Source organism: Phalacrocorax aristotelis, chromosome 5, assembly GCF_949628215.1.
Source record: "Phalacrocorax aristotelis chromosome 5, bGulAri2.1, whole genome shotgun sequence".
NCBI classification, from domain to species: Eukaryota; Metazoa; Chordata; class Aves; order Suliformes; family Phalacrocoracidae; genus Phalacrocorax; species Phalacrocorax aristotelis.
The window spans coordinates 26,739,705-26,763,110 of NC_134280.1; the positions used below are offsets into that span (position 1 = coordinate 26,739,705).

At 42.1% G+C, this 23,406-nt stretch overlaps 1 protein-coding gene across 1 annotated transcript in view; it reads right to left on the minus strand.

Moving 5' to 3' along the window:
• TTN (titin) overlaps positions 1-23,406 on the minus strand; it is a 240,981-nt gene that overhangs the window by 158,636 nt on the left and 58,939 nt on the right. The window contains exons 52-94 of the mRNA XM_075093587.1: positions 23,056-23,334; positions 22,674-22,955; positions 22,288-22,566; positions 21,899-22,177; positions 21,526-21,804; positions 21,133-21,420; positions 20,763-21,041; positions 20,343-20,624; positions 19,934-20,212; positions 19,512-19,790; positions 19,128-19,406; positions 18,718-19,005; positions 18,246-18,524; positions 17,758-18,039; positions 16,883-17,161; positions 16,494-16,775; positions 15,692-15,970; positions 15,283-15,570; positions 14,802-15,080; positions 14,422-14,700; positions 14,041-14,319; positions 13,651-13,938; positions 13,236-13,523; positions 12,051-12,332; positions 11,030-11,308; positions 10,630-10,911; positions 10,205-10,483; positions 9,793-10,080; positions 9,294-9,572; positions 8,920-9,198; positions 8,564-8,842; positions 8,126-8,413; positions 7,665-7,952; positions 4,659-4,940; positions 4,112-4,390; positions 3,716-3,997; positions 3,315-3,593; positions 2,552-2,839; positions 2,123-2,401; positions 1,750-2,028; positions 1,373-1,651; positions 558-845; positions 116-403 (exon numbers count right to left, since the gene is read on the minus strand). Coding sequence (XP_074949688.1) covers positions 116-403; positions 558-845; positions 1,373-1,651; positions 1,750-2,028; positions 2,123-2,401; positions 2,552-2,839; positions 3,315-3,593; positions 3,716-3,997; positions 4,112-4,390; positions 4,659-4,940; positions 7,665-7,952; positions 8,126-8,413; positions 8,564-8,842; positions 8,920-9,198; positions 9,294-9,572; positions 9,793-10,080; positions 10,205-10,483; positions 10,630-10,911; positions 11,030-11,308; positions 12,051-12,332; positions 13,236-13,523; positions 13,651-13,938; positions 14,041-14,319; positions 14,422-14,700; positions 14,802-15,080; positions 15,283-15,570; positions 15,692-15,970; positions 16,494-16,775; positions 16,883-17,161; positions 17,758-18,039; positions 18,246-18,524; positions 18,718-19,005; positions 19,128-19,406; positions 19,512-19,790; positions 19,934-20,212; positions 20,343-20,624; positions 20,763-21,041; positions 21,133-21,420; positions 21,526-21,804; positions 21,899-22,177; positions 22,288-22,566; positions 22,674-22,955; positions 23,056-23,334 — 12,120 coding nt within the window. The remainder of the gene's footprint in view (positions 1-115; positions 404-557; positions 846-1,372; positions 1,652-1,749; positions 2,029-2,122; positions 2,402-2,551; positions 2,840-3,314; positions 3,594-3,715; positions 3,998-4,111; positions 4,391-4,658; positions 4,941-7,664; positions 7,953-8,125; positions 8,414-8,563; positions 8,843-8,919; positions 9,199-9,293; positions 9,573-9,792; positions 10,081-10,204; positions 10,484-10,629; positions 10,912-11,029; positions 11,309-12,050; positions 12,333-13,235; positions 13,524-13,650; positions 13,939-14,040; positions 14,320-14,421; positions 14,701-14,801; positions 15,081-15,282; positions 15,571-15,691; positions 15,971-16,493; positions 16,776-16,882; positions 17,162-17,757; positions 18,040-18,245; positions 18,525-18,717; positions 19,006-19,127; positions 19,407-19,511; positions 19,791-19,933; positions 20,213-20,342; positions 20,625-20,762; positions 21,042-21,132; positions 21,421-21,525; positions 21,805-21,898; positions 22,178-22,287; positions 22,567-22,673; positions 22,956-23,055; positions 23,335-23,406) is intronic.

Sequence of the window (23,406 nt, forward strand, 5' to 3'; positions counted from 1 at the left end):
ACTTTCAAGCTAAGTCTCAAAAGTTTTTCTCAAACTTCTCTTGCAGCAGTAAGGCTAACCTCCTTTATAAATAAAGGAGGGAAAATGTGCACAAAATGTATTATCTATTCTGTACCTTTAACAGTCAGCTGAGCTGTGCAAGAGTCCTTTCCAACTTCATTGCTAGCATAGCATGTATACTTTCCAGAGTCTCCCCTGTCAACTCTCAAGATGGTCAAGTGGGCTGTGTTGTCTACATAACTGATCTGGTAGTTTCGTCCTGTTCTAATCTCTTGGTTATCTTTTGCCCAAGTGACTCTAATAGGCTGTGTTCCAGAAATGTGACACTCAAAGTCAGCACTTTCTCCAATAATACCATCCACAGGTGTAATTGGGATATCAAAGAACGGAGGAGTCTTCCCCTCTGAAGAGTGAAAGAAATAAAAAAGCATCACTTTAAAATCTCAATTTGCTTTAAACCTCTGTGAAATAAATATTTTTTGTACAATATTAAATCCATATATAAAACAAAACTGAATTTTAAGATATTTCCATTGAATATTTCACAGCCCACTGACCTGTAAGGACAAGCCTGCCACTAGAAGAAGCAGTCCCAATTGCATTGGTGGCTGTGCAGGTATATTGCCCAATAAGGCTCCTATCTGTCTTCAAAATACGGAGAGTTGCTACATTGTCTACGAAGGATGTGTGAACATTATAGTCCTCTTTTACACGTACACCGTCTTTAAACCAAGATACTTCAATAGGTTCTGAACCAGCAATGCCGCAGTCAAATGTAACTGGTAAGCCAACAGTTTCATGAACATCTCTTAATTTTCGTGTAAAACAAGGAGGAAGTTTACGCTCTGTAGGAAAACAGGAATTGTACAGTGAGGGCTTTCAGAAGATATGCACCTATTGCTGTACTCACCAATAATCACTGCCTAATATACAGTAGAGTACGCTGGATTTTTGATCATAATTTCTGATTAAAAATTTTATTCAGCATATAATTTAATCAGACCCTGATGTGAATAGAGCACTGTGCATACAGTTGCAGGAAAATATATAACTGTTCTGCCTTCAGTTATGCCCAGTGAGCCTATTTAACCCTCAGGACTGCTAATGGGGGAAACAATCAAAGCAATATTCTCAATGGGGAAGGAAGATGCAGAAGCTTGCATCTCTAGAGAAGAGCTGTGGTCATTAAGAGATGTATTTTGATTAGCTTTACTGTTAGCCCTTTGTTAATAGAAGACAGTGCCGCAGGGTATCTTACACGTCAAGAAACAGTAAATGTTTAACAAGGAAAAGGTAGTCTTTGTTCTTCAAATCAGCCAAGCATACTTAAGAAAATTAGGCCATTTTCCTATTTTTTAAATGAAATATTCACCTTGAACTCTCAGCAAAGATGATGAAGCAGCTTCCCCAACAGTGTTTTCTACTTTGCAGATGTACTCCCCACTGTCACTGCTGTCTACCTGGCTGAAAACTAGAGTGGCAACTTGGTTCTTAAAATGCATTTTCACAGTAGCACTTCCTCTCAGCTTTGTGTCACCTTTGTACCATGATACAATCATTTCTGGTGTTCCAGCAACTTGGCACTGTAAGGATGCAGAATCCCCAACAGTAACCTGCACTGGCTCCAAAGGTGTAATGAAGTAAGGTGGTTCTGAAGAACAAACACACACCATTAGCATAAAAAGGCATCGCACAATGACCATTAGTAGTTCAGAAAACACATGATAAAGTGATGGTGGCTTGACGCACCTAGTATTGTGATTGCACCATGACAATTATCTTGTCCAGAATCATTTTCAATATGACAAGAATATTGCCCCTGATCTTCTAGTTTGCTGCTAGGGATTTCCAGTATGGCAGACGTTTCTGTAGTGGTGATGCTACACTTTTCAGAGTGCATTATTTTTACTCCATTTTTCTTCCATGTCACTGAAATTGGTGGAGTACCCGTATATGTGCATTCCAAGATTAAATTTTTTCCTTTCTCTACACTTAAATCATTAACCTTCTTCATAAATTTGGCTGGTTCTATAATGAACAATGGGAAGAAAAGAAATTAAATAAAGCCAATAGATCATTTTTAGAAGCAAAAGAAGCATAAGAAACAGTAGTCTGGACAAACCTTTGACAAAAAGATGTGTTGTGCAAGAAATCTTCCCTGCCTCATTAGAGACCTGGCAGGTGTAGTCTCCACTCTGAAGTGGGTGTACATCAAACAGCTCCAGTTCTGCAATTGAATCTTGCAAGGTGATATTGCATCTGTGTCCTGGTACTAGCTCAACACTACCTCTAAACCATTTAACTTCCAATGGAGAGGAGCCTTTTATGATGCTTGTAAAGGTTATGTTTGCCCCAGATAAAACATTCAGTGGTTCGGGTTTCTTCACAAAAGATGGTGGCTCTAAGCATGCAAATAAAACAGATCGAGAAGAAGTACATTTGAGTTCCTGATGAAGAGCATAGTAATTAGAAATATGTAACAAAGCAAAGAATCAACTCTTTTTGAAAATAAATCTGTGCCCTCTGACTCTGGGTTCTTATTGATACTGACCTCTAACGCTCAAGAATGCGCTGCATTCGTCAGACCCAGCTACATTAGTAGCTGTGCACAGATAAGTTCCCATATCAGATTCCTGAAGTCCATTCACTTTCAGAGAACAGGTATTGTCTGTAAGGGTAGCCTGATACTTGTCTCCACTAGTAATCTCCTGCCCGTCATGAAACCAGGAAACCAGAATAGGTGGTGACCCATAAACTTTACACTCCAGTACAGCAGAAGAACCCAGCTGACCATATGTTTCTTTCAGTTTTCTTGTGAAAGAAGGAGGTATAATACGATCTGCATTTGTAAAAAAAATAATAATAAAAAAAAAAAAACTTACCACATGGGAGATTAAAATGCAAAAAGTTCTCCATGCATAATAAAATCAGTTAACTTTCTTTTGATATATCTGCTTTAGCAATCTGCTCCTAAATCACTGAAAAGTAGATAATTGATGGTTAAGGATGGATAAGGAGCTTTCAGTCACACTTTTTGAGGGATACCTTTTATTTTTGCAGTTCTTTTTCACAAGCAAAAATATTGTACCAGCTGTCCAAGAAGGCTGAAGAAATCAAGCCCTTGCAACAACTCCTGCCCCTAGAGGTTAGGCAGGCATCTATTGATGCTTGTCAAAGTGGCATGCCAAGTACTCCTACAATTATACAAGCAATGAGTCTCTCATGTTGGCAGTCATGAGAAACAGTTTGCTATCTGAAGGTTTGGTAAAGGAACTATAGGACCAGATGGGACTCAAAAAGAGTAGTCAACTAACCTGAAACATGCACTGAAGCTGTGCAGCTGCTTTTACCAACACTGTTTTTCACCTCAAAAGTATATTCTCCACTGTCTTCTAGTCCTGCATTGAGGATCTTAAGCCCAGACACTTTATTGAAGAAACTGATTTTATATTTATGGTCAGTGGACAGTTCATTCCCATCCTTAAGCCACCTAGCAGTAAGCTCTGGTGTGCCGTCTACTGTGCATTCCAGAGTACAAGAGTCTCCAGCTGTAACTTTGACTGGACCTGGCTTCTCTACAATGACTGCAGGTTCTGCAATGAGATGCAAGTCACAACATTTTTAAAAACAACAATGCAATAGTTATTAGTATCATACAAATTGAAATTTTAAAGCATCTTAAAACACATCCTGTTTTTTCTCTCATGCTACCAACCTAGCACTGTCAGTGTGGCAAAGCATTCCTGAACTCCAGCGTCATTTTTTATCTGACAAATGTATTTCCCTGCATTGGCTGGTTCTGCGTTTCCAATCCTCATAGTTGCAATGTTTTCTGAGTAGGAGATCCAAAGATTATCGCTTTCTCTAATGATTTCTCCTTTGTCTTTTAACCACAGGACAGAAATGGGCTGTGATCCTTTTACTGCAGCCTGCAGTTCAATCGACTCTCCAACTACGACAGTGAGATCACTCAGCTTCTTTACAAAGGTTGGTGGTGCTATTTAAGAGAAGATATTTAACAGTAAAAAAAAAAACACGCCAGGAGCGGAAAAGTAGGAGGAGAATGATAGGAGCAATGAAATGCCAGGAAGGTGTCAGTCTTTATACAAACCTCTTAGTGTTACAGAGCCAATACAGGAGTCACTTCCCACATCATTTACAGCTTTACAGTGATATTCACCAACATCTGCAGTATCCACGCTAAGAATGTGAATACTAGCTAGGTAATTCTCGGACATGACCTTATACTTCTTGCTGCTCCGAATTTCTCGTTTGTCTTTATACCAAGAAATCTGGAATGGAGGAGTGCCCTGAAGCTCACATTCCAGGTGAACATCTGACCCTTTTAAGGTCTGGACTGGATGGGGCTTCTTGGTAAAAATGGGAGGTGCTGAAAAGAAAAAAGAATTAAAGTTTGTATTATTTGAGCAAAGGAGATTAAAGAGGACAGTCTATTCAAGCAGCCATTGTGATGCTGAACAGCAAAGACAAACCATAAATGAGAAAGATCTGCTACAGCGTAACAAACAGGCAAGAGATTTACCATCTATTCAGACAGGTTTTGGCCTCTCTGACTAAAGAAAGTCAGATTTAACAGCTTTTTTTACAAAGGAGGACTCATACAGATAGAAAGGTAAGGAAAGAACTGGGGTTCTGACCTTTTACTTTCAGTGAGGTACTGGTGCTTGCAGTACCCGCTGGGTTCTGAGCTTCACAAGTGTAGTCACCACTGTCTTCAATACTGAGGCTGTCCATTTCAATGACTGCCACCGAATCCACAAAGGACATTCTGTATTTCTCACTGGGATGGATCTTGGTTTCACCTTTGTACCAGGTGACTTTGATTTCTGGAGATCCCCCTATTTTGCATTCGTACTTAGTGGAATCATGCTGTTTCACAAGTCTTGAGGAGTCTAGTTTCTTAATAAACCTTGGTGGTTCTGGAAAGCCAAAAAGGGGAGATGATGCTTTCAACTGCACTGAGTCTTTGAATAAGCAGGAAAATATATGTAAAATGTAAACTCTGGGGACTTATGCAAACATTCTAATTTTACAATTGCAATGAAATTTTTTTTAGATTACTTCAAGTTGATCCAAAATCTAGATTAGGAAGCAAGTAAGTTTTCTGTCTGCATTTCAGTTAATTTCTCCTTACTTTATTGTCCCACTTTAATTCTCCTCCTATGCATTCAGTACAGATCAGCTGACATGCGTGGTCTTCTTTAAGTATTATAAAAGTAATCAAAATCCTTGATGGAAATGCAAGAATCCAAACTGTTCAGCCAAGAAATGTTAAGAACATTTATGCTGAGCATTATAGCAACTCTTTTACATCTGAATGTGTCATTAACAATTGATATAGTCAATAAATGTATCTGCATTATAACCCTACACACATTTATTGCAAAGCCAATCATAAAGGTGCATATAAGGAATAAAAGTCAAGAAGCTTAGGTAGCAAACAAAAGAGGTTCAAAGTAATCATGTTGGGAGAAATTATGAGTTGGCTAGTATTACAGAAATTGGTGTTAAAGGTCCTGTGACTGAAAAGTAAACCGGATGGTTACATTTTGTTCTGTAAGGCGAGAAAGGAGAGTAGGTTTGACACTTTTCATCAAAAATACCGTACAGATGATTCAGGATCACAAGGCTGAATGCTCATAGATCAAAGATATAACTAGTAAAACCAAGAGGTGGTAATGTGGGCACAACAAACCAACCTCTCTGCAAAACAGGATGAAGTGCCTCTTTGTGCATCTGTCTGTAAAGTGTAGGAAGAATATCTATTTTATTGCGGGTTACTTCAACCTGTGGGACATTTGCAGGACATCCTATGTTGTTAGTAACAAAACTTCCTTAGAGTATCTAAAAATAGAAATGATGGCTTGTTAACTCAATGACTCTTGGAACTTTAGTAATTTACTATCAGATTTCACTTTGACAGAGAGTTGACTATCTATCTGCATAATAAGAGCTGCTGAGTAGTCACACTCTAATGCCATTCCGTTCCAAAAATCAGTATATACAAGCTAATAAGATATGTACTTGGAATGCAAAGCAGTTTCTTGAACGTAAAGCAATTGTTAAAACTACAGATTGGGAACCTAAGACATTAAAGTGGGGAAGTTAATAAAAAACTGGGAGATTTTCAAGATCAGTTGAACAAAAGAGCTTCATTATAAAAAAACCAACAAACCCAAACCTGTGTGCCATAGAACTGAGACAGCATCTGTTCAGCTTAAACACTTGCAAATCAATGCACACAAAGAGCTTGCCTTTCCAAGTTTCACAGAAACTGACTGACAAACAATGAACATCATTAATTTTACAGCCCTGGGAAAACTGTATAAATTATAAAAGATTGAAGGGAGTGCTAGTGTAAGTTCAGGATCAAAAAAAAAAATCCTGTTGAAAAGGAATAATTACAGGACTTTATGAATAAAGAGTTGAAGAGTAAGAAAATAAATAAGGTCAGTCAGGATCATCTTATGAATGGTAACTTTGGTCAAAAAACCCTGTTAGTAATGCTATCATTAATCATAAACAGAATTTTTATTCTGGTGGGAACAAGCTTTATAACTTTTAAAGAGTTTAGATGTCTTTCTACAAACTTTCAATGGTTTTTGTAAGTCAAGCTACATAACAACCGCATCCCTATTTGCCACTGAATCCACAGGTAATTCAGTCTGTCACACCCTTCCCATGCCCACCAATTAACCCCTATGGGTAGAAATACCCTAGATATATATAATACATATGAGAAGCAATTATTACTAAATCTTGCTAGTAGTAGTTCAACTTCTTGTGATATTTGTCTTAGAGAGAAAAAGTGATAATATGTACTCTTCCAATGTTTTTGGTATTTTCCCCCCAAATTCATACAAAGGGAAAAAAAAAAAGGAAAGCACTAAACCAACAGGGACATTTGAACTCATGCATAATTTAAATAGTGTATTTCACCTTTATTCTTTCATAAAATCAGTAAGAATGAGATATCCTGAAGAGCTATAAATAAATCCAGTGTTCCCACCTACACTGAGGAAATTGCACTAATATACAAGTGTCGTTTGTACCAAGACAGTTTGTTCCGGTCATAAATTTACAGTGTTGAAATGTATAAGATCCACACATTATGTGGAGAAGCAAAGTGTTGGCAGAATGGATATGTGTCACCAAGTTTGCCCTCAGGTCCTTCAATTCTGCTGTCTAGAACAGCAGTTTTCAATGCTTTCAGTCTGTGAAAGAGTGAAACTATTTGCAGAAGCTGCACACCCAGTAAAAATACATTTAAGTCTCATAAGTTTCTCTCAGTTACCTTTCCCTCCCCTGGACAACTTAGTGAATGTCACTCCTGCAGACAGACTTTGAGGAAGACAGATTGTGCTGGCCAAGAGGGCCTTTCATAAAGGTGCAAAGGATACTAAGTCAGAGTTAACATTTAAATGGAAGAATCCTTTGATAGGACAAATCATGCACTATACCAGACCAGAAGAAAGATGAACAAGGGTTTAAATATTACAATAATATTTAAATGAAATAAGATATCTCAGTGTAGCCTCTTGTAAAGGTTTTTAGTCTCATACACGTCTGCATTCAGGGCTTTTTTTTCCAGGTGTCTGTCTTGCAAAGAAAAGCCTAATGAACACTAAAGCTCACAGCAATACCTTGTACAGCCAGCTGAGCTGTGCATGCGTCCTTTCCAACACTATTGCTGGCAGTACATGTGTAGAGTCCAGCATCCCCTTTACCGACTTTTAGGACTGTCAAGCTGGCCGTGTTTTCCACAAGCGTCATCTTGTAGTTGCCACCTGGACGGATCTCTCTGTTATCTCTGGTCCAACTAATCCTCATGGGAGCAGAGCCAGTCATGTGGCACTTAAAGGTTGCACTTTCTCCTAGTGCCACATCGATAGATACTGGCTTGATGTCAAAGAAAGGAGGTTGTAGATGTTCTGCAAAGAGGAAAGCATGGCAGAGCTCACCACCAAGCCCTCCTTACCACACACTTCACCATGCCATACCCATTCTCCCTGGCCACCATACAAAGGGCAGAGTGAGGAAAAAGGGTGAAGCAATAAAACCGCAAAGTCATGAAAAGATCTTTGTTTAAGTGTGAGCTACAAACCTGTGAGGAGAAGTTTGGCGCTGGAAGATGCAGTCCCCAGAGCATTTTGGGCTGAGCAAGTGTATTGGCCACAGTAAGCCATATTAGTTTGCAAGATCTGAAGAGTCGCAACATTATTTAAGAAGGCTGACTGCATGTTATCACTGTCGCTTAAGAGAACCCCATCCTTGTACCAAGACACTTGGATAGGCTCTGAGCCATTTATGCGGCAATCAAATGTCACTGGGGCACCAACCACCTCCTGAACATCTTTCAGTTTTCTGGCAAATGTAGGGGGAAGTTGACGTTCTGCAAAACAATAATAATCACCACTATAAGTAGGAAGCCACCCTGTCAATCTAGAATTAATTAACTCTGAAAGTAGTAAGAACCCCTTTCTGTAGACAACAATGAGTTCCTACAAACTGCCCCAGGAAAGAGTGGCCATTGGCCCATCACCTTTAACAACAAGCAAAGCTGTGGAGGTGGCGAAGCCAACGCTATTTTCTGCTTTGCAGATATATTCTCCGATGTCACTGTCCTCCACGGTGGAGAACGCCAGTGTTGCCACATTATTCTTGAAGTGCATTTTGTAAGCCTGTGTTGATCTGAGCTTGGTGTCATCTTTGTACCAGGACACTTTGATTTCTGGTGCACCACCAATCTGGCATTTTAAGATCACGGGCTCGCCAACCTTCACCTCCACACGGTCCAGGTGTGTGACAAAATAGGGTGGTTCTAGGGAAGGAGAGAGCATGGTGATCAGAGGCAGAGCATCACTGGGGTGCCTTAGGGGGATCAGGAATGATGCATACCTAAGATGCATACAAGGCTGCGGCAAACATCCCCACCCGCCTCATTTGCCACCTCACAGGTGTATTCGCCTTCATCGCTCTTGGTGCTGTTGAAAATTTCAAGAATGCCAGATTTGTCAGTAGTCGTAACACTGCAGCGTGGAGACTGAGCAATGGGCGTGCCATTTCTTTTCCAGGTGACAGAGATGGGAGGGGTGCCTATGTAGCTGCTTTCCAGCACAATGGACTTCCCCTGCTCCACACTGAAATCACTTAATTTCTTCATAAAGACTGCAGGCTCTGTGAGGAGGCATAAAACAATAGTGAGAGGGACAGATGTGGCCAGCTTGGAGGCAGAGCATGAAGGGAGACCTGTGCATACACACACAACACACCTTTCACAAAGAGTTGGGTTGTGCATGAGGCACTGCCAGCATCATTTGTGACCACACAGGCATAGTCCCCACTGTGGCCTGGCTCCACATTGTACAGCTGCAGGTGTGCCACAGACTCATCCAGAGAGATGGAGCAGTTGCTGTCTGGCATCAGCTCCCTGATGCCTCGGAACCAGGTCACTTTGAAGGGAGTACTGCCCTTGATGTAGCTGGTGAATGTCACACTTGATCCAGGCAAAACTTCCTGGGGATCAGGTATCTTCACAAAAGAAGGTGGTTCTAAGGATCATGCAAAGAAGTGAGAAGGGAGAAAGATGTTAATAAGCAAGTCTCTGTGGGGGAGGAAAACTGGAGCAGGTTTGAGTTAAAAAAAAAAAAAGGAGAAAGAGGGAGAAAACAGGAAAAAAAAATTGAAAAAGAAACCATGGGGAACCAGAGGGAAAGAAGAGAAGCGGGAAGAAGACTTTTGTTGAAGGGGCTGTAGTATCCTTCCACTGACCTTGTACTGTCAGGAACGCACTGCATTCATCAGATCCAGCCACATTGGCTGCCACACAAGTGTATGGCCCTGTATCTGTGACATCCAGGGCATTCAGCTTCAAAGCACAAACATTATCCAAGAATGAGATTTCATATTTTTCTCCACTAACAATCTCATTCCCATCCTGAAACCAGGCCACAGATATGGGGGATGTGCCAGACACTTTGCACTCCAGAAGCACTGATGATCCCAGAACCCCGTTTGTCTCCTTTAGTTTTCTTGAGAATGAAGGAGGAACAAGACGATCTAAGTAGGACAGGGCAGAAAAATAGGAAGAAAAGTGTTGGGGGTTTTTTCAGAGGAAAGGAAAGGGGTAAAAAGAAAAGGTTCTTATAAAGCAAAGTGTGAACAACAAAGACATAGAGCTGACCTGAGACATCAACTGAAGAAGTGCAGCTGCTTTCCCCCACCTCATTATGCACCTCAAAAGTATACAAGCCCCTGTCTCCCCTGTCTGCAGAAAAGACTTTCAAAGTGGATATATTGTTGAAAAAGGTAATTTGGTATTTGCGGTCGCTCCTTAGTTCTCTGCCATCTTTGTACCACTTGCTGATAAGTTCAGGTGTTCCTCCTACTTTGCACTCCAAGGTAAAAGGATTGCCAGCCATTACTGTGATTGGCTCAGTCTTCTCCAAGATGACTGCTGGTTCTGAAATAGGAAGGGAGGGGTCAGTGTGTCACCAGAAAAATCTACCCACAAACTGCTAAGCACAGGATATAACCAGAAAACAATGGCTGGTAGAGGCAATTGTGCAAGTTGTAAGATATAGTACCTGTGAAGCAGACTATACCCACCTAGGACTTGTAAAAAGGCAGAGCACTCCCGCATACCAGCATCATTTTTGATCTGGCAGATGTATTTCCCAACATCAGCTCCCTCTGCACTGGCAATCTCAAGAGTTGCAATGTTGTCCATAAACCACATTTGGACATTTTCACTCTCCCTAATAACTTCACCCTTGTCCTTGAGCCAGACAACAGAAATTGGTGGGGATCCTTCCACAACTGCCTGCAGGGCTGTTGGCTCCCCGACGAAGATTGCAGTGTCACTCAGCTTCTTGGCAAAGCGTGGGGGTTCTGATGGCAAAAACAAGGAGGCAGAGGAGGGTTAATCATGCATGCCTGCTTGGAAGAGGAACAGCCAGGAGATCAAGAAAAGAGGGCGGTGATGCTTTCTGTCCTCTAGGATACAAACCTTTGAATTTCACCGGGCAGGTACAAGTGTCGCTTCCCACCTCATTCATAGCTTTGCATTGATATTCTCCAGTATCTTGAGATTCCAGACTGAGAATATGAAGACTGGCAACAGAGTGCTTTGCTGTCACCTTGAACTTCTTGCTGCTCCTGACCTGCCTCCGGTCCTTGAACCAAGCCACCTCAAATGGTGGAGTGCCTGCTATCTCACACTGGAGGATAACATCTGAGCCTTTAAGTGTGTCCACAGGACTTGGCACCTTGCTAAAAACAGGTGGTTCTATAAAAAAAGAATCACATCATAATGTGTGAGCCTGCTTGCCTGGGTGGGTTTCTGGATAGTAGCAGGAGGCAACATATTCAGGAAGGGGGCCTACACTTACTCTTGTAAACCCATATTTAGCTTCCAAATATGTGGCCTCACCTCTAAAAAATGCTGAGCCCCAGCTTCTCCCAGTAAGCCATCCCAGCACTCAGAGTCCCAAGGGCAGAAAATGTGACACTTCTGCACCTGTTTGGAGTCAGTGATCAGTGCTCCTCCTCCAAAGCTCCCCCTCGCTCCAGGGCCACATTCCAGCTTTCCCTGCCTCTTTCCAGTCATGAAAGCTACCATCAGGGAAACTCAGCAGCACAGCCTCCTCTTCTGTCTTAAATTTCATTCCTGCCAGCATCACTACATATAAAGAGGAGGCAGAAGGATGGCTGCAAAGTATATCCAGCTCCCTCATCATGGCTGGTGCTCTTTCTAGTCCACGCTGCCTTGTGACCTGACAAACTTGCCTTATTCAGCTTGCAGTTGACTTAAATGGGGAGACAGGGAATGGCTGCACAATGCTGAACACCCACTGCTATTTCCTGCCTGCTTTCTGCTGCTCTGTGTTTGAATGTGGGAGCAGCTGGAGAGACACTGCCCCAGCAGCCACCAACTGCCATAGCAGCAGCTCCCTGGTCAGGCAGGTGTGCAGCTGGGAGTGGGGCCAGAAGCCAGGAATTCTGGTGGTGTGTGGAGCCATGCTGCTAACCTTTCACTGCAACAGAAGTGCTGCAGCTGGCTGTGCCAGCGGAGTTATGGGCTTCACATATGTAATCGCCGGCATCTTCAGTTTTGGCGCCCAAGATGGTTAACGTCGCCATGGAGTCTACAAAGGACATGTGGAGCCTCTCGCTTGCCTGGAGTGCCTGATCATTTTTGTACCACATGGTTCTGATCTCTGGTGTGCCACTGATTTTACATTCAAGTTGAACTGTGTCCCCCTGCTTCACAAACCGCAAAGCTTCAGGCTTCTTGATGAACTTGGGAGGTTCTGCAGAACAAAATAAGTACGTAGAGAGTGACAGTATACCTGTTTGCCATGTGAAATGATGAGCAAGAGCTACGGAGAACACAAGAGTATCAGGGCACAACAAAATAAGCTTGCTACAGCAGCTGGCTGTATCCCCAACCAGCGTTTCCTCTCAAGGAAAGACGCAAGACAGAGAAAAGAAGGCAAAGGCAACAACTAAAACTATGTTCTGCCAACTCTGGAGTCTGCTGCATCAGACAGCTGGAGCTGTAAAAGACACATGAAGGATGATTTCTTCACCCAAGGGAAATTTTGCTGTTACCTTTCAGGGATGAAAATACCCCCAGGCTGACACAAAAGATTTGACAAGCACTTCACCTGCAGGAGCAGCAGAAACATGGTAGGAATAATTTCACTTGCTTACGCATCTTTAAAGTATATTTCTGCATGAAGAACTTAAGTGATTTATAGTCTAGATTCAATATAGTATAGACCAGCAATTCAGGATTAAAACTGAAATCTTTAGCAAATTTGAAAAAAGTCACCAATGCTGGCCTACAAATGCAAGGTACTTGTATTTACCATATCACCATTTTCCATATAGTAATTGCTATGTGTGAATACCACTGTGACTGTAGTTTAAGCACTAATGACAAAAAAAAAAAAGCAGGGTGACTGTAACTCTCCATACAAACAGCTTCACAAGGGAAACTTTCCCCTTGGAGGTTTTGCAGGAGCACAAGGCTTCTACTGTCATGCAGTATGATAGGAGAAGGTCTCCACATGACATATGTCAGCTTTCTGGAAAGCTACTTTATATGTATTTCCAAACTGGAAAGAGTGGAAGATGAGACTCAGTTACAAAGAGGTCTCTTTGTCCAAGAAAAAGAAAACACACAAATGAAGGTGAGTTAATCTTAATACCTTTGACACCAAGTTGGGCTGAGCAAAAGTCTTTCCCAGCTTCATTACTAGCTTGGCAGGTATATTGGCCAGAGTCTCCTTTACCCACTCTGAGCACTCGAAGGTGAGCTGTGTTGGCTACAAAGGTAATATTGAAGTTTCCTCCAGTTCGGATCTCCCGACCGTCCTTGGACCAGGTAATGTGTATTGGCTGGGCTCCAGTAACATGGCATTCAAAGTCAGCACTTTCTCCAAAAGGCACATCAATAGATTCTGGTTTGGTGTCAAAGACAGGTGCTTGCTTGGGTTCTAGAAACACAAGAAAACAGTGTAATACTCATACCTCAGAAAAAAGCTAATCCAACACACAGATACCATCGTATGCATGAAATGGCAAGAGCCTGTGATCCAGGCAAAAGTTTGTAAGCCAACACACCTGCCACTGTGAGCCTAGCACTTGAGGTGGCTGTGCCCACAGCATTGGTGGCTGTGCAGGAGTACTGCCCAGTATGATTCATCTCAGTTCGCACCAGTTGCAGCACTGCAACATTATCGACAAAGGATGTGTGCACGTTGTGGTCATCACTTAGCAGCACACCATCTTTATGCCAAGTCACAGTAATGGGTTCTGAGCCATTGAGCCGACACATAAATTTAAGGGGTAAACCAACAGGGTGCTCGATGTCCTTTAATTTTCTCGCAAAGGAAGGTGGTCGTTTGCGCTCTAGAAGAAAGTGAGTAAAGGATAAATATGCCCCAGGAAGCAATATTTTTATAGTTTTGCAAGAGCAAAAGAATTTGGAGCAAGCTTATATAAAATCATCACCTTGAACTGTTAAGAGAGCCTTTGTAGATGCAGTTCCTACACTGTTTTCTGCCTTGCAGATATATTCTCCACTGTCGTTGCTAGCCACTTTGTTGAAAATAAGTGTAGCAATGTTGTCTTTAAAGAACACTTTGTACTCAGGAGTAGACCTGAGTTTTGTATCACCTTTGTACCAAGAGACAGTGATTTCTGGTGTTCCAGCAATGCGGCATTGCAATGTTGTATAATCCCCAACTGATACCTCAAGAGGTTCCAAGTGTGTAACAAAATAGGGAGGTTCTAAAAAAGAGAAGCAATTAGTTAAGCTCGTTATAGCGCCAGGCCTTGGAACGCGTATGCTTGAAAGAATAGGCAAGAAAGAGAAGCAAAGGAAGCACACACCTAGGGTAGCGACTACAGCCTCACAAACATCTCTTCCTGCCTCATTTTCAACATGGCAAGTGTATTCTCCTGCATCTTCTTTGGTGCTATCAAGTATTTCTAGGATGCAAGATTTCTCTGTGGTGGTGATGCTACACTTCTGAGACTGAGTGATGGTGTGGCCATTCTTCTTCCATGTCACAGAAATGGGCAGGCTGCCTGTGTAAGTGCCTTCCAGGATGATGGGCTTGCCAGGCTCCACATACTGATCACTCAGTTTCTTCACAAAGACAGCTGGCTCTAACAAAGGGTAAGAAGTCACAAACGTTGAGCACAGCAGAACAAATAGAGGGGAGGAAACAATATTTTAAGGTACATAGAGAGATGCAATCTCTACAAACCTTTTACTGTAAGGTGTGTTGTACAATTTGCCCTGCCAGCATCATTAGTCACTAGACAAGTGTACTCTCCACTTTGGAGAGGAGTTACATCAAATAACTCAAGCTCCGTGACGGTGTCCTCCAAGTAGATATTGCATTTGTCCCCTGGCACAAGCTCATTGGCCCCTTTAAACCAGTTCACCTTAAAAGGAGGGGTTCCTCTGATAACACATGTAAAAGTGATGCTTGTGCCTGGCAAGACATCCAGAGGCTCTGGTGTCCTCTCAAAAGAAGGTGGTTCTAAACACACAAGAGAAAAAGAGAGATAAGACAGGTTGCTACAGCATAAACTTGGCATTTCTACACACCTACTGAAGATAAAGAACAAAATACTTTCCAGTTAATAATTTTCCCCCTGTATATTTACAGAAGACCATAGGCAATTTCAAGAGAGAAAGAGAAAAAAACAGCTGAGAGAGCTTCCTGACCATCACATACTGACCTTTTACGGTCAATACAGCACTGCATTCATCTGAACCAGCTATGTTGGTAGCTTTGCAGGTGTAAGTTCCAGTATCTGAGTCGCTCAGTGAATTCACTTCTAAAATACATAGGTTATCTGAAAAGGAGATTTGATGTTTTTCCCCATTGACTAACTTAAGTCCATTTCGGAACCAGGCAATAGAAATAGGAGGTGAACCCAACACTTTGCATTCCAGCAATGCGGAGGAACCCAGGACACAAGGGGTTTCCTTTAGTTTTCTTGTGAAAGAAGGAGGAATGACTCGATCTGCATAAGAAAACATAATAAATCCATGGTTAGAGAGAAAAGGAGGGAAGGAACAGAAGAAAAGAAAGAGAACATGACCAAAAGAAAGTTTTTGTAAAAGAAGACAAGCAACCCAACCAACCTAAAACATCAACAGATGCTGTGCAACTGCTTTTCCCCACGTCGTTCTGCACTGCAAAAGTGTACAATCCACCATCTTCCTTTTCTGCATCCATAATTTTAAGTGTAGATACTTTATTGAAGAAAGTAATTCTGTATTTTTGGCTGCTCGTCAGCTCTTTGCCATCCTTGAACCAGCCAGTGGAAAGCTCTGGTGTGCCTGCCACTTTGCACTCCAAAGTACAGGCGTCTCCTATAGTAACTCTCATTGGCTCTGCTTTCTCTACAATGACTGCAGGCTCTGGAAGGAGAGATGAGTAACATGCATGGTGAAAACAGGATTTGATTAGTACTAGCTATAAGTATTATAGCACTATAAGATAGGGCTTACACATTTGATACTAAGGATAGCTCAGGTTGTTGGGCTGGGCAATTTTTTCAGCTCTGTTTTTCCATCCTTAATTCTACCCTAAACTGGAGATTTCAGATGCTCTCCAAAATGAAGTAAAAATATTTTTAATCATCTCCTAAAAGGGAAATGTAACTGTCTGTCCTCCTCCAAGCAGGCAAGAAGAAGCAGAAGCAAGAAGACATAAAAATCCAGTCAGCTGGATCCCATCACAGTGTAGAGGCCTGTGGTTCCTTTCACCCCTATCCCTAGACAACTGGAAATAAGGAACATGCCTACTGCTTGCTGGGGACACAAGGATTCTCTGATTTGATTATTTTGAACTCAGGGCATTAGCAAAGCACACAGCTGACACTAAATAGCCAAGTTCTTATCTTCAAAAAAAATCTTCTATGAATTTTTGCTTTTTACCAACCTAGAATGGTTAAGGTAGCCATGCACTCGCGACTTCCAGCATCATTTCTGATCTGACAGATGTATTTTCCAGCATTGCTTGTCTCTGTACGCACAAGTTGTAAAGTTGCAATATTTTCCATAAATGTGATCTTCGTGTTTTCACTTTCTCTAATGATTTCCTCTTTGTCTTTAAGCCACTGCACAGAAATTGGCTGGGAGCCCTCCACTCTTGCTTGTAACTCTACTGGTTCACCAACCACAACAGTCATGCTGTTTATTTTAGTCAAGAATTTTGGTGGTTCTGAAGAAGAAATATGCAGTTATAGTAAATACACACAGTGTCTACATAAAAAGAGCTATGCAGTGCCATTGGGAGCACTGCAGAAGGCATATGTGCCAATACTTTACCTTTCAACTTCACAGTGCAAAAACAGGTGTCACTTCCCACGTCATTCTGTGCTTTGCACTGATATTCACCAACATCTGCAGCTTCAACATTAAGAATGCGAACGCTTGTATGGTAGTTTTTGGCTGTAACCTTATACTTCTTACTACTGCGGATTTGTCTCCTGTCTTTGTACCAGGTAATGTCAAATGGTGGTGTTCCTGAAATCTCACATTCCAGGCTAACCTCAGTTCCTTTGAGCATGTCTGCTGGAGAGGGTTTCCTGCTAAAGACAGGAGGTTCTAACAAAGGAAGAAAGAAACATTTTTAGAAAGGAGTCTGGAGCTATTTGACCAACAGTTTACTGATACCGGCTTCTAAACAGTGAGACCACTGAGAAAATCAAGAGAATGGGCAAGGACTCTCCTCATTTTCTGGGCACATTATGAAATGATCTTGCAGGTAGGCAAGAATTCAGAGCTTTTAGCTCCTCTGTAGAAAGGGTAAACAGAGGGGTGACCCTTGGCAGAGAGGGTAAAGGTCTGTCTCATTTAACTGGTAGTAATCTCAAATACAGGGTGTAAAACTGCCACTGATTAGTTTGGGTCTGTTCTTTTTCTTCATATTTCAGCTCCTTGATATAGCAATTCCCACTATGATCTGTCTTGGACATTGACAATCATAGAAATGGGGAACACCTAGCTTAGGACTCATCTGCATTAACAACATCTCTCTCATTCAGACCCTGGCAAAGGGGGTGAGAGGCCATCAACAAACATGACTTGAAGAAAAAAGCAGTCCTGAAATAAGAAATTAATCTCATGCTCCTGTGGATTTCGAAGGGATAAAACCACCAGGGAAAAACAGGATGTAGTCAGAGAACAAGAGGACAGCTAACCTTTCACTGTGACTTTGGTGCTACAGCTGGCCTTGCCGGCAGGGTTGTGAGCTTCACAGATGTAGTCACCGCTGTCATCAGTACTGAGATGATTCATTTCAAGCATGGCCACAGAGTCAATGAATGAAGTACGGAATTTTTCACTGGCAACAATTTCATGGTCATTTCTGAACCACACTACTTTCATCTCTGGGGATCCGCTTACTTTGCACTCAAGCCGGGCTGAGTCACCCTGCTTGACTACTTTTGCTGCCTCTAGCTTCTTAGCAAACTTGGGTGGTTCTACAAAACCAGAAAAGTGGGGTTAGGAAGGTCTGAATTAATACTGGAAAGAAAAGAGGAGGGAAAAGAGCCAAATAACTGTGGGCTGCAAACACAGGGTAGGGAATTAGTTTGGCAGTGTATCAAAGATCACTGAGGTGGGCTTCGCAAAAAGGAAAGAAACGAAATAGATTAAAGACTGCAACATGACAATAAAGTGTGCACACCTGTTACCATCAATGTTGTAGTGCAAGAGTCACTGCCAACGTCATTTGAAACATGGCAAGTGTAGTGTCCACTCCTAGAAGCATCCACCGAATAGAGGGTTAAAAACCCAGTTGACCCTTCAACCCCAATGAAACAAGTTGGACCAGAGACAAGTTCTAAGTCTTCTTTGAACCACTTTACTGTAAAGGGTGGTGTTCCTTTTAGTGTTGCCTTAAACTCCACTGTGGAATCTGGGACAGCTTGCTGGCTTTCAGGTTTTACTGAGAAGCTTGGTGGCTCTGCAGTTTTTAAGAAAAAGAAATATCCAGTCACACCAGAAATGTCTAAGAATGAATAAAATCAGTGAGGCAAGCACGGAGACCAAGATTTCAGCGTTAATATTAAGATGTATAAGAGTGTTATGTTAGCATAAGATTTAAGGTATTTTCCCACCATCTATCACAAATAAGAAGTAGTAAAAGAGTTTCAAACCTTTCACAGTCAGGACAGCACTGCAAGAATCATTCCCAGCAACATTAGAGACACTGCATGTGTAATTTGCACTGTCTGACAGCTCTAGATTAGCAATCTCAAGTGACACAGTGTTCTCATGGCACAGGCTTCTATATTTTGCACTGTCAGTTATCTCTTTTCCATCCTTAGACCATTTTGCAGTAATGGGGAGTGACCCAGAAACTTTGCACTCCATTTGGATAGAAGATCCCAGAATGGTATCCTTTTTGGTTAGCTTTTTGATAAATGCAGGAGGAATTGATTGATCTGTCCAACACAAAAAATTGCAAAAACACACTGGTTACCTTCTTGCTTATCTTTCACAGAGAGTATTGTTTTTCCATTCCCTCCCTGCTGGACTGGCAAATTTGCCAAATGACAATACAAACCTAGCACAGTCAGAACAGCTTCACAGGTGCTACTTCCAAAGTCATTTTCAACCTTAAAACTGTAGGTACCACTGTCCTCCTTTGAGACTGGTTCAATCCTGAAACTGGCCACATTGTTTTCAAAGCTCATTGTGTAGTATCTACTGGGCAGGAGTTGTTTGCCATCTTTGTACCATTTTATTCGGAGCTCTGGTGTCCCAGCCACAGCACACTCCAAAGTCACGGGGTCTCTTTCAGTGACTTTAAGTGATTTGGCCTTTTCTAAGATCCGTGCAGGCTCTGAGATATAAAGTGTAAAAAACCGGCAATTAGCTGTACAGATAGAGGACTGACTTCCCAAGTACTCATCAAGGATGAGCTTGAAGGGTCACACCATGTACACACCTTGTACAAAAAGCAAAGCAAAACACTTCTCCATGCCAGACTCATTCTTTGCCTGGCAGGTGTATCTCCCTCTGTGGCTGAGATCAACATTGGTAAGTTTCAGTGTGGCCACGCTGTTCTCAAAGGTGATATGGTGGTGCTCATCATCTTCTAGTATCTTCTCATCTTTTATCCATGACACAGATAAGGGTTGAGCGCCTGCTATGACACACTGGAACAATGCAGTACCTTTCAAAATGCTAGTGACATTCTCCAGCTTCTTGATGAAGGATGGTGGTTCTGTGTTTTGAGGTTTTGTTTGTTGTTTGGAAGAGAAGTCATGGAAAGGGAAGAGGGGAAAGAGATATCATATACAGTCATCCTAGTCACTACAGTTCAGCTAGGGGATATAACGTTTGGGGTATGCTTCCTAGAGGACTGACCTTTTAAGCTGAGCCTTGTGCTGCAAGAACAGCTCCCACCTTCATTTGATACAATACACTGATATTCACCAACATCTGAGACATCACAGTTAGTCACATTAAGAGTAAATACTGATTCTTTGGTGGAGATGGCATATTTCTTGCTGCTGAACATCTCCTTATTGTTCTTCAGCCACTTCACCTCAAATGGAGGCGTACCAGTCACCTCACACTCGAGTATGGCCTCCAAACCTTTCACTACTTCGGTGGGTCTCAGCTCCCGAACAAATGTTGGAGGCTCTACAAAGAGGAATGAGGGGAAAGTAGATAGTAACCTTGAATGGTTTTGAGGGGAGAAGAAGTCTCCCCTACTCCATCAACCCAGCGCGATGTGGCATAGATGGATGATGACAAGATGTTCAAAACCAACCTTTTACTTTCAGCTCGACGCTGCAGCTTTCACTACCTGCATCATTGTGGGCTTCACAGACATAAATCCCACTGTCTGACACTCTGGCTTGAGTGACTTTCAAAGTGGCTAAACCGTCTATGAAGGAGATGCCATACTTAGCTTGGTCAGTCACTTCATTCCCATCCAGGTACCATGTAACATGAATCTCTGGTGTGCCTACTACCTGGCACTCAAAAGCAGTAGACTGTCCTTCACGCAAAGCTACTACAGAAGTTGGCATCTGAATAAATCTGGGGGGCTCTAGAATATGGACAGAAAAGGTTAGGCTTTATAATATTCAAGGTGATTTAAAGAAATACAAGGATTTCCTACCTCCTCCCCCCAAATTGCACAGAAAAATCAGAACGACAAAGATGAGAAGAACATTGGGTTGCACACCTTTTACAAACAGAGCTGCTTTGCAAGTTGCGGTCCCCACATCATTGCTTATCTGACAAGTGTAGTTCCCAGAGTCAGATGTCCTAGCTGAGAAGAGCTCCAGTACACTAGACGTGTCATCTTTCCAGACAGATCGATTGGCTCCAGAGAGGAGCTCCTGGCTGTCTTTAAACCACTTTATCTGCAGAGGGGTAGAGCCTTTCACCAGTGCTTTGAACTGAACCCTAGCATTGGGCACAACCTCCTGGGACTGGGGTTTTTCCACAAAATATGGCGGTTCTATAATGTGTAAAAAGGAAGAAAGAGGATTACTCCAAGGGGAATTCCAAAATTATGAACGAGAGACCTAAGACAAAGAAGGATCTCAAACCTTTGACTGTTAAGAACCCGCTGCATTGGTTGCTTCCTGCCTTATTTGTTGCTTCACAGGTGTAAGAGCCACTGTCTGTGCCTTCCAGTTTATTGATTTCTAGAAATGCAGTATTATCATGGAAAGAGTATTTGTGCTTTTCACTTGCTGTTATTTCTTGGCCATCCTTGTACCACTGGATACTTATAGGATGTGAACCAGACACTATGCACTCCAGGTGGACAAAAGACCCCTTAATGCTGTCCATTTTCTTGAGCTTTTTGGTGAATTTGGGTGGTATAATGAGATCTAGCCAAGACAGAGTAAAAAGACAAAGCATGAAATTCAATTTCTGTTGTGGCAGATGTCAGCTTTTGAATGCAAAAACAATGATAAAAGAGAGTCCATACACACCTAGGACATTAATGCTGGCAGAACAGCTACTGCTCCCAACGTCATTTTGAACCTCAAAAACGTATTCCCCACTATCTTTCTTTTCTGCATGAAGCACCTTTAGGACTGAGACAGTATCTGTAACACTGATCTTATATTTTGGACCTAATGTCAGTTCCTTGCCATCTTTGAACCATTTGGCTGTAATATCTTTTGTTCCTGAAAATTTACACTGCAAGGTTGCTGGGTCTCCCTCAGTCACATCTATTGACACAGCCTTGTCCACGATTGTAGCAGGTTCTGTTGTAAACAAGGAGATAGAGTGTTAAAGGCATCTGTAAAAATTCTAAGGGAACCATATGAGATCACTGCAATCCCTCAGGATAGGACCAACCTTTGACAGTCAGCAGAGCAGAACACCTCTGAATTCCCGCCTCATTTTTAGCCTGACAGAAATATTTCCCATCATGTTTCAGTTCAATAGACCTCACCAGAAGAGTGGCAATATTGTTCACAAAGGTCATTTTGATATTGTTGTCTTCAATAACTTCATCATTGTCTTTCAGCCAGGACACAGTGATGGGCAAGGAGCCTTTAACAGCAGCCTGAAACACAACTGTGCCCCCTCGAAGGGAGCTAATATTTTCTATCCTCTTCAAGAACTGTGGGGGCTCTGGCAGGAAGAAAGTGGCTATGTAAGTACGGGTCTGGTGCATGACAGTGTGGCATGGAAACCACACTGGGATAAAAGCATGCTAGTGGCATTCTGCACATTGCACTAACCTTTCAGTGTCACCTCCGAACTGCAGAGGCAGCTCCCGACATCATTTGTTACTCTACACTGATACTCGCCAACATCAGAAGCATCAAACCTGAAAACATGGAGGCTAATCAAAGATTTCTCAATGCTTATTCTGTGCTTCTTACTGCTCCGCACGGGTTTATCATCTTTCACCCAAAACACTTCAAAGGGAGGTGTGCCGAGCACCTCGCACTCCAAAACCACATCAGAATCCTTCAAGACTTCCATGGATTGAAACTCCTTGCTAAAACAAGGTGACTCTACAGTGCAAAAGAGAGAGTGCAGCTTGTATTAATCATACTTTCAAAACATGTAAAACTGCACTGAGTTTAAAAAGACTAACTGGGTGGCTGCATGTTGCACACACCTTTGATTGTAACAACGCTACTGCAAATATCTCTTCCAGCATCATTTTTGGCCTCACAAACGTACTCCCCACTGTCTTCTGTCTCAACCTCTGTAAGATGGAGTATTGCCAAGGATTTTGCAAAAGACATCCTGTATTTGTCACTCTCTTTTAGCTCTCTATCATCCTTGAACCATGTGATTTTAATCTCAGGAGTACCAGTGACTTCACAGGTCAGCTCAGCATATCCACCTTTCTTTACCAGATGGGTTGGCTCTAGCTTCTCCTTGAAGGCAGCAGGTTCTGTGGATTTAAGAAGAGTGTTCAGGACAAAGAAGGCAAGAAAGAGTGCCACTGGGGCAATCCAGCAGCTGAAAGTTTAAAAGAGAGTAAGAATGCAAACCTTTTACAAACAAGTTTGCACTGCATGTTACTGAGCCAGCTATATTGGAGACTTTGCAGGTGTATTTTCCTGAGTCTGTTGGTTTGACTGCGTAAAGCTCCAAGTAGCTTGCTAATGCTTCTGTCATAATGTAGCAGGCTCCTCCTGTCACCAGCTCAGTATCACCTTTAAACCATTTCACCATCAGTGGTGTTGTGCCTTTAAATGTGCCTTTGAAACGTACAGTTGATGCAGGCAGTACATCCTGGGACTCTGGTTCTACAGTGAAGCTGGGTGGTTCTAGATTGTGTTGAAAGGAAACAATTGTCAAGAGTAAGACACATGGCCTGCACTTTGAGGAAGAAAATAGTA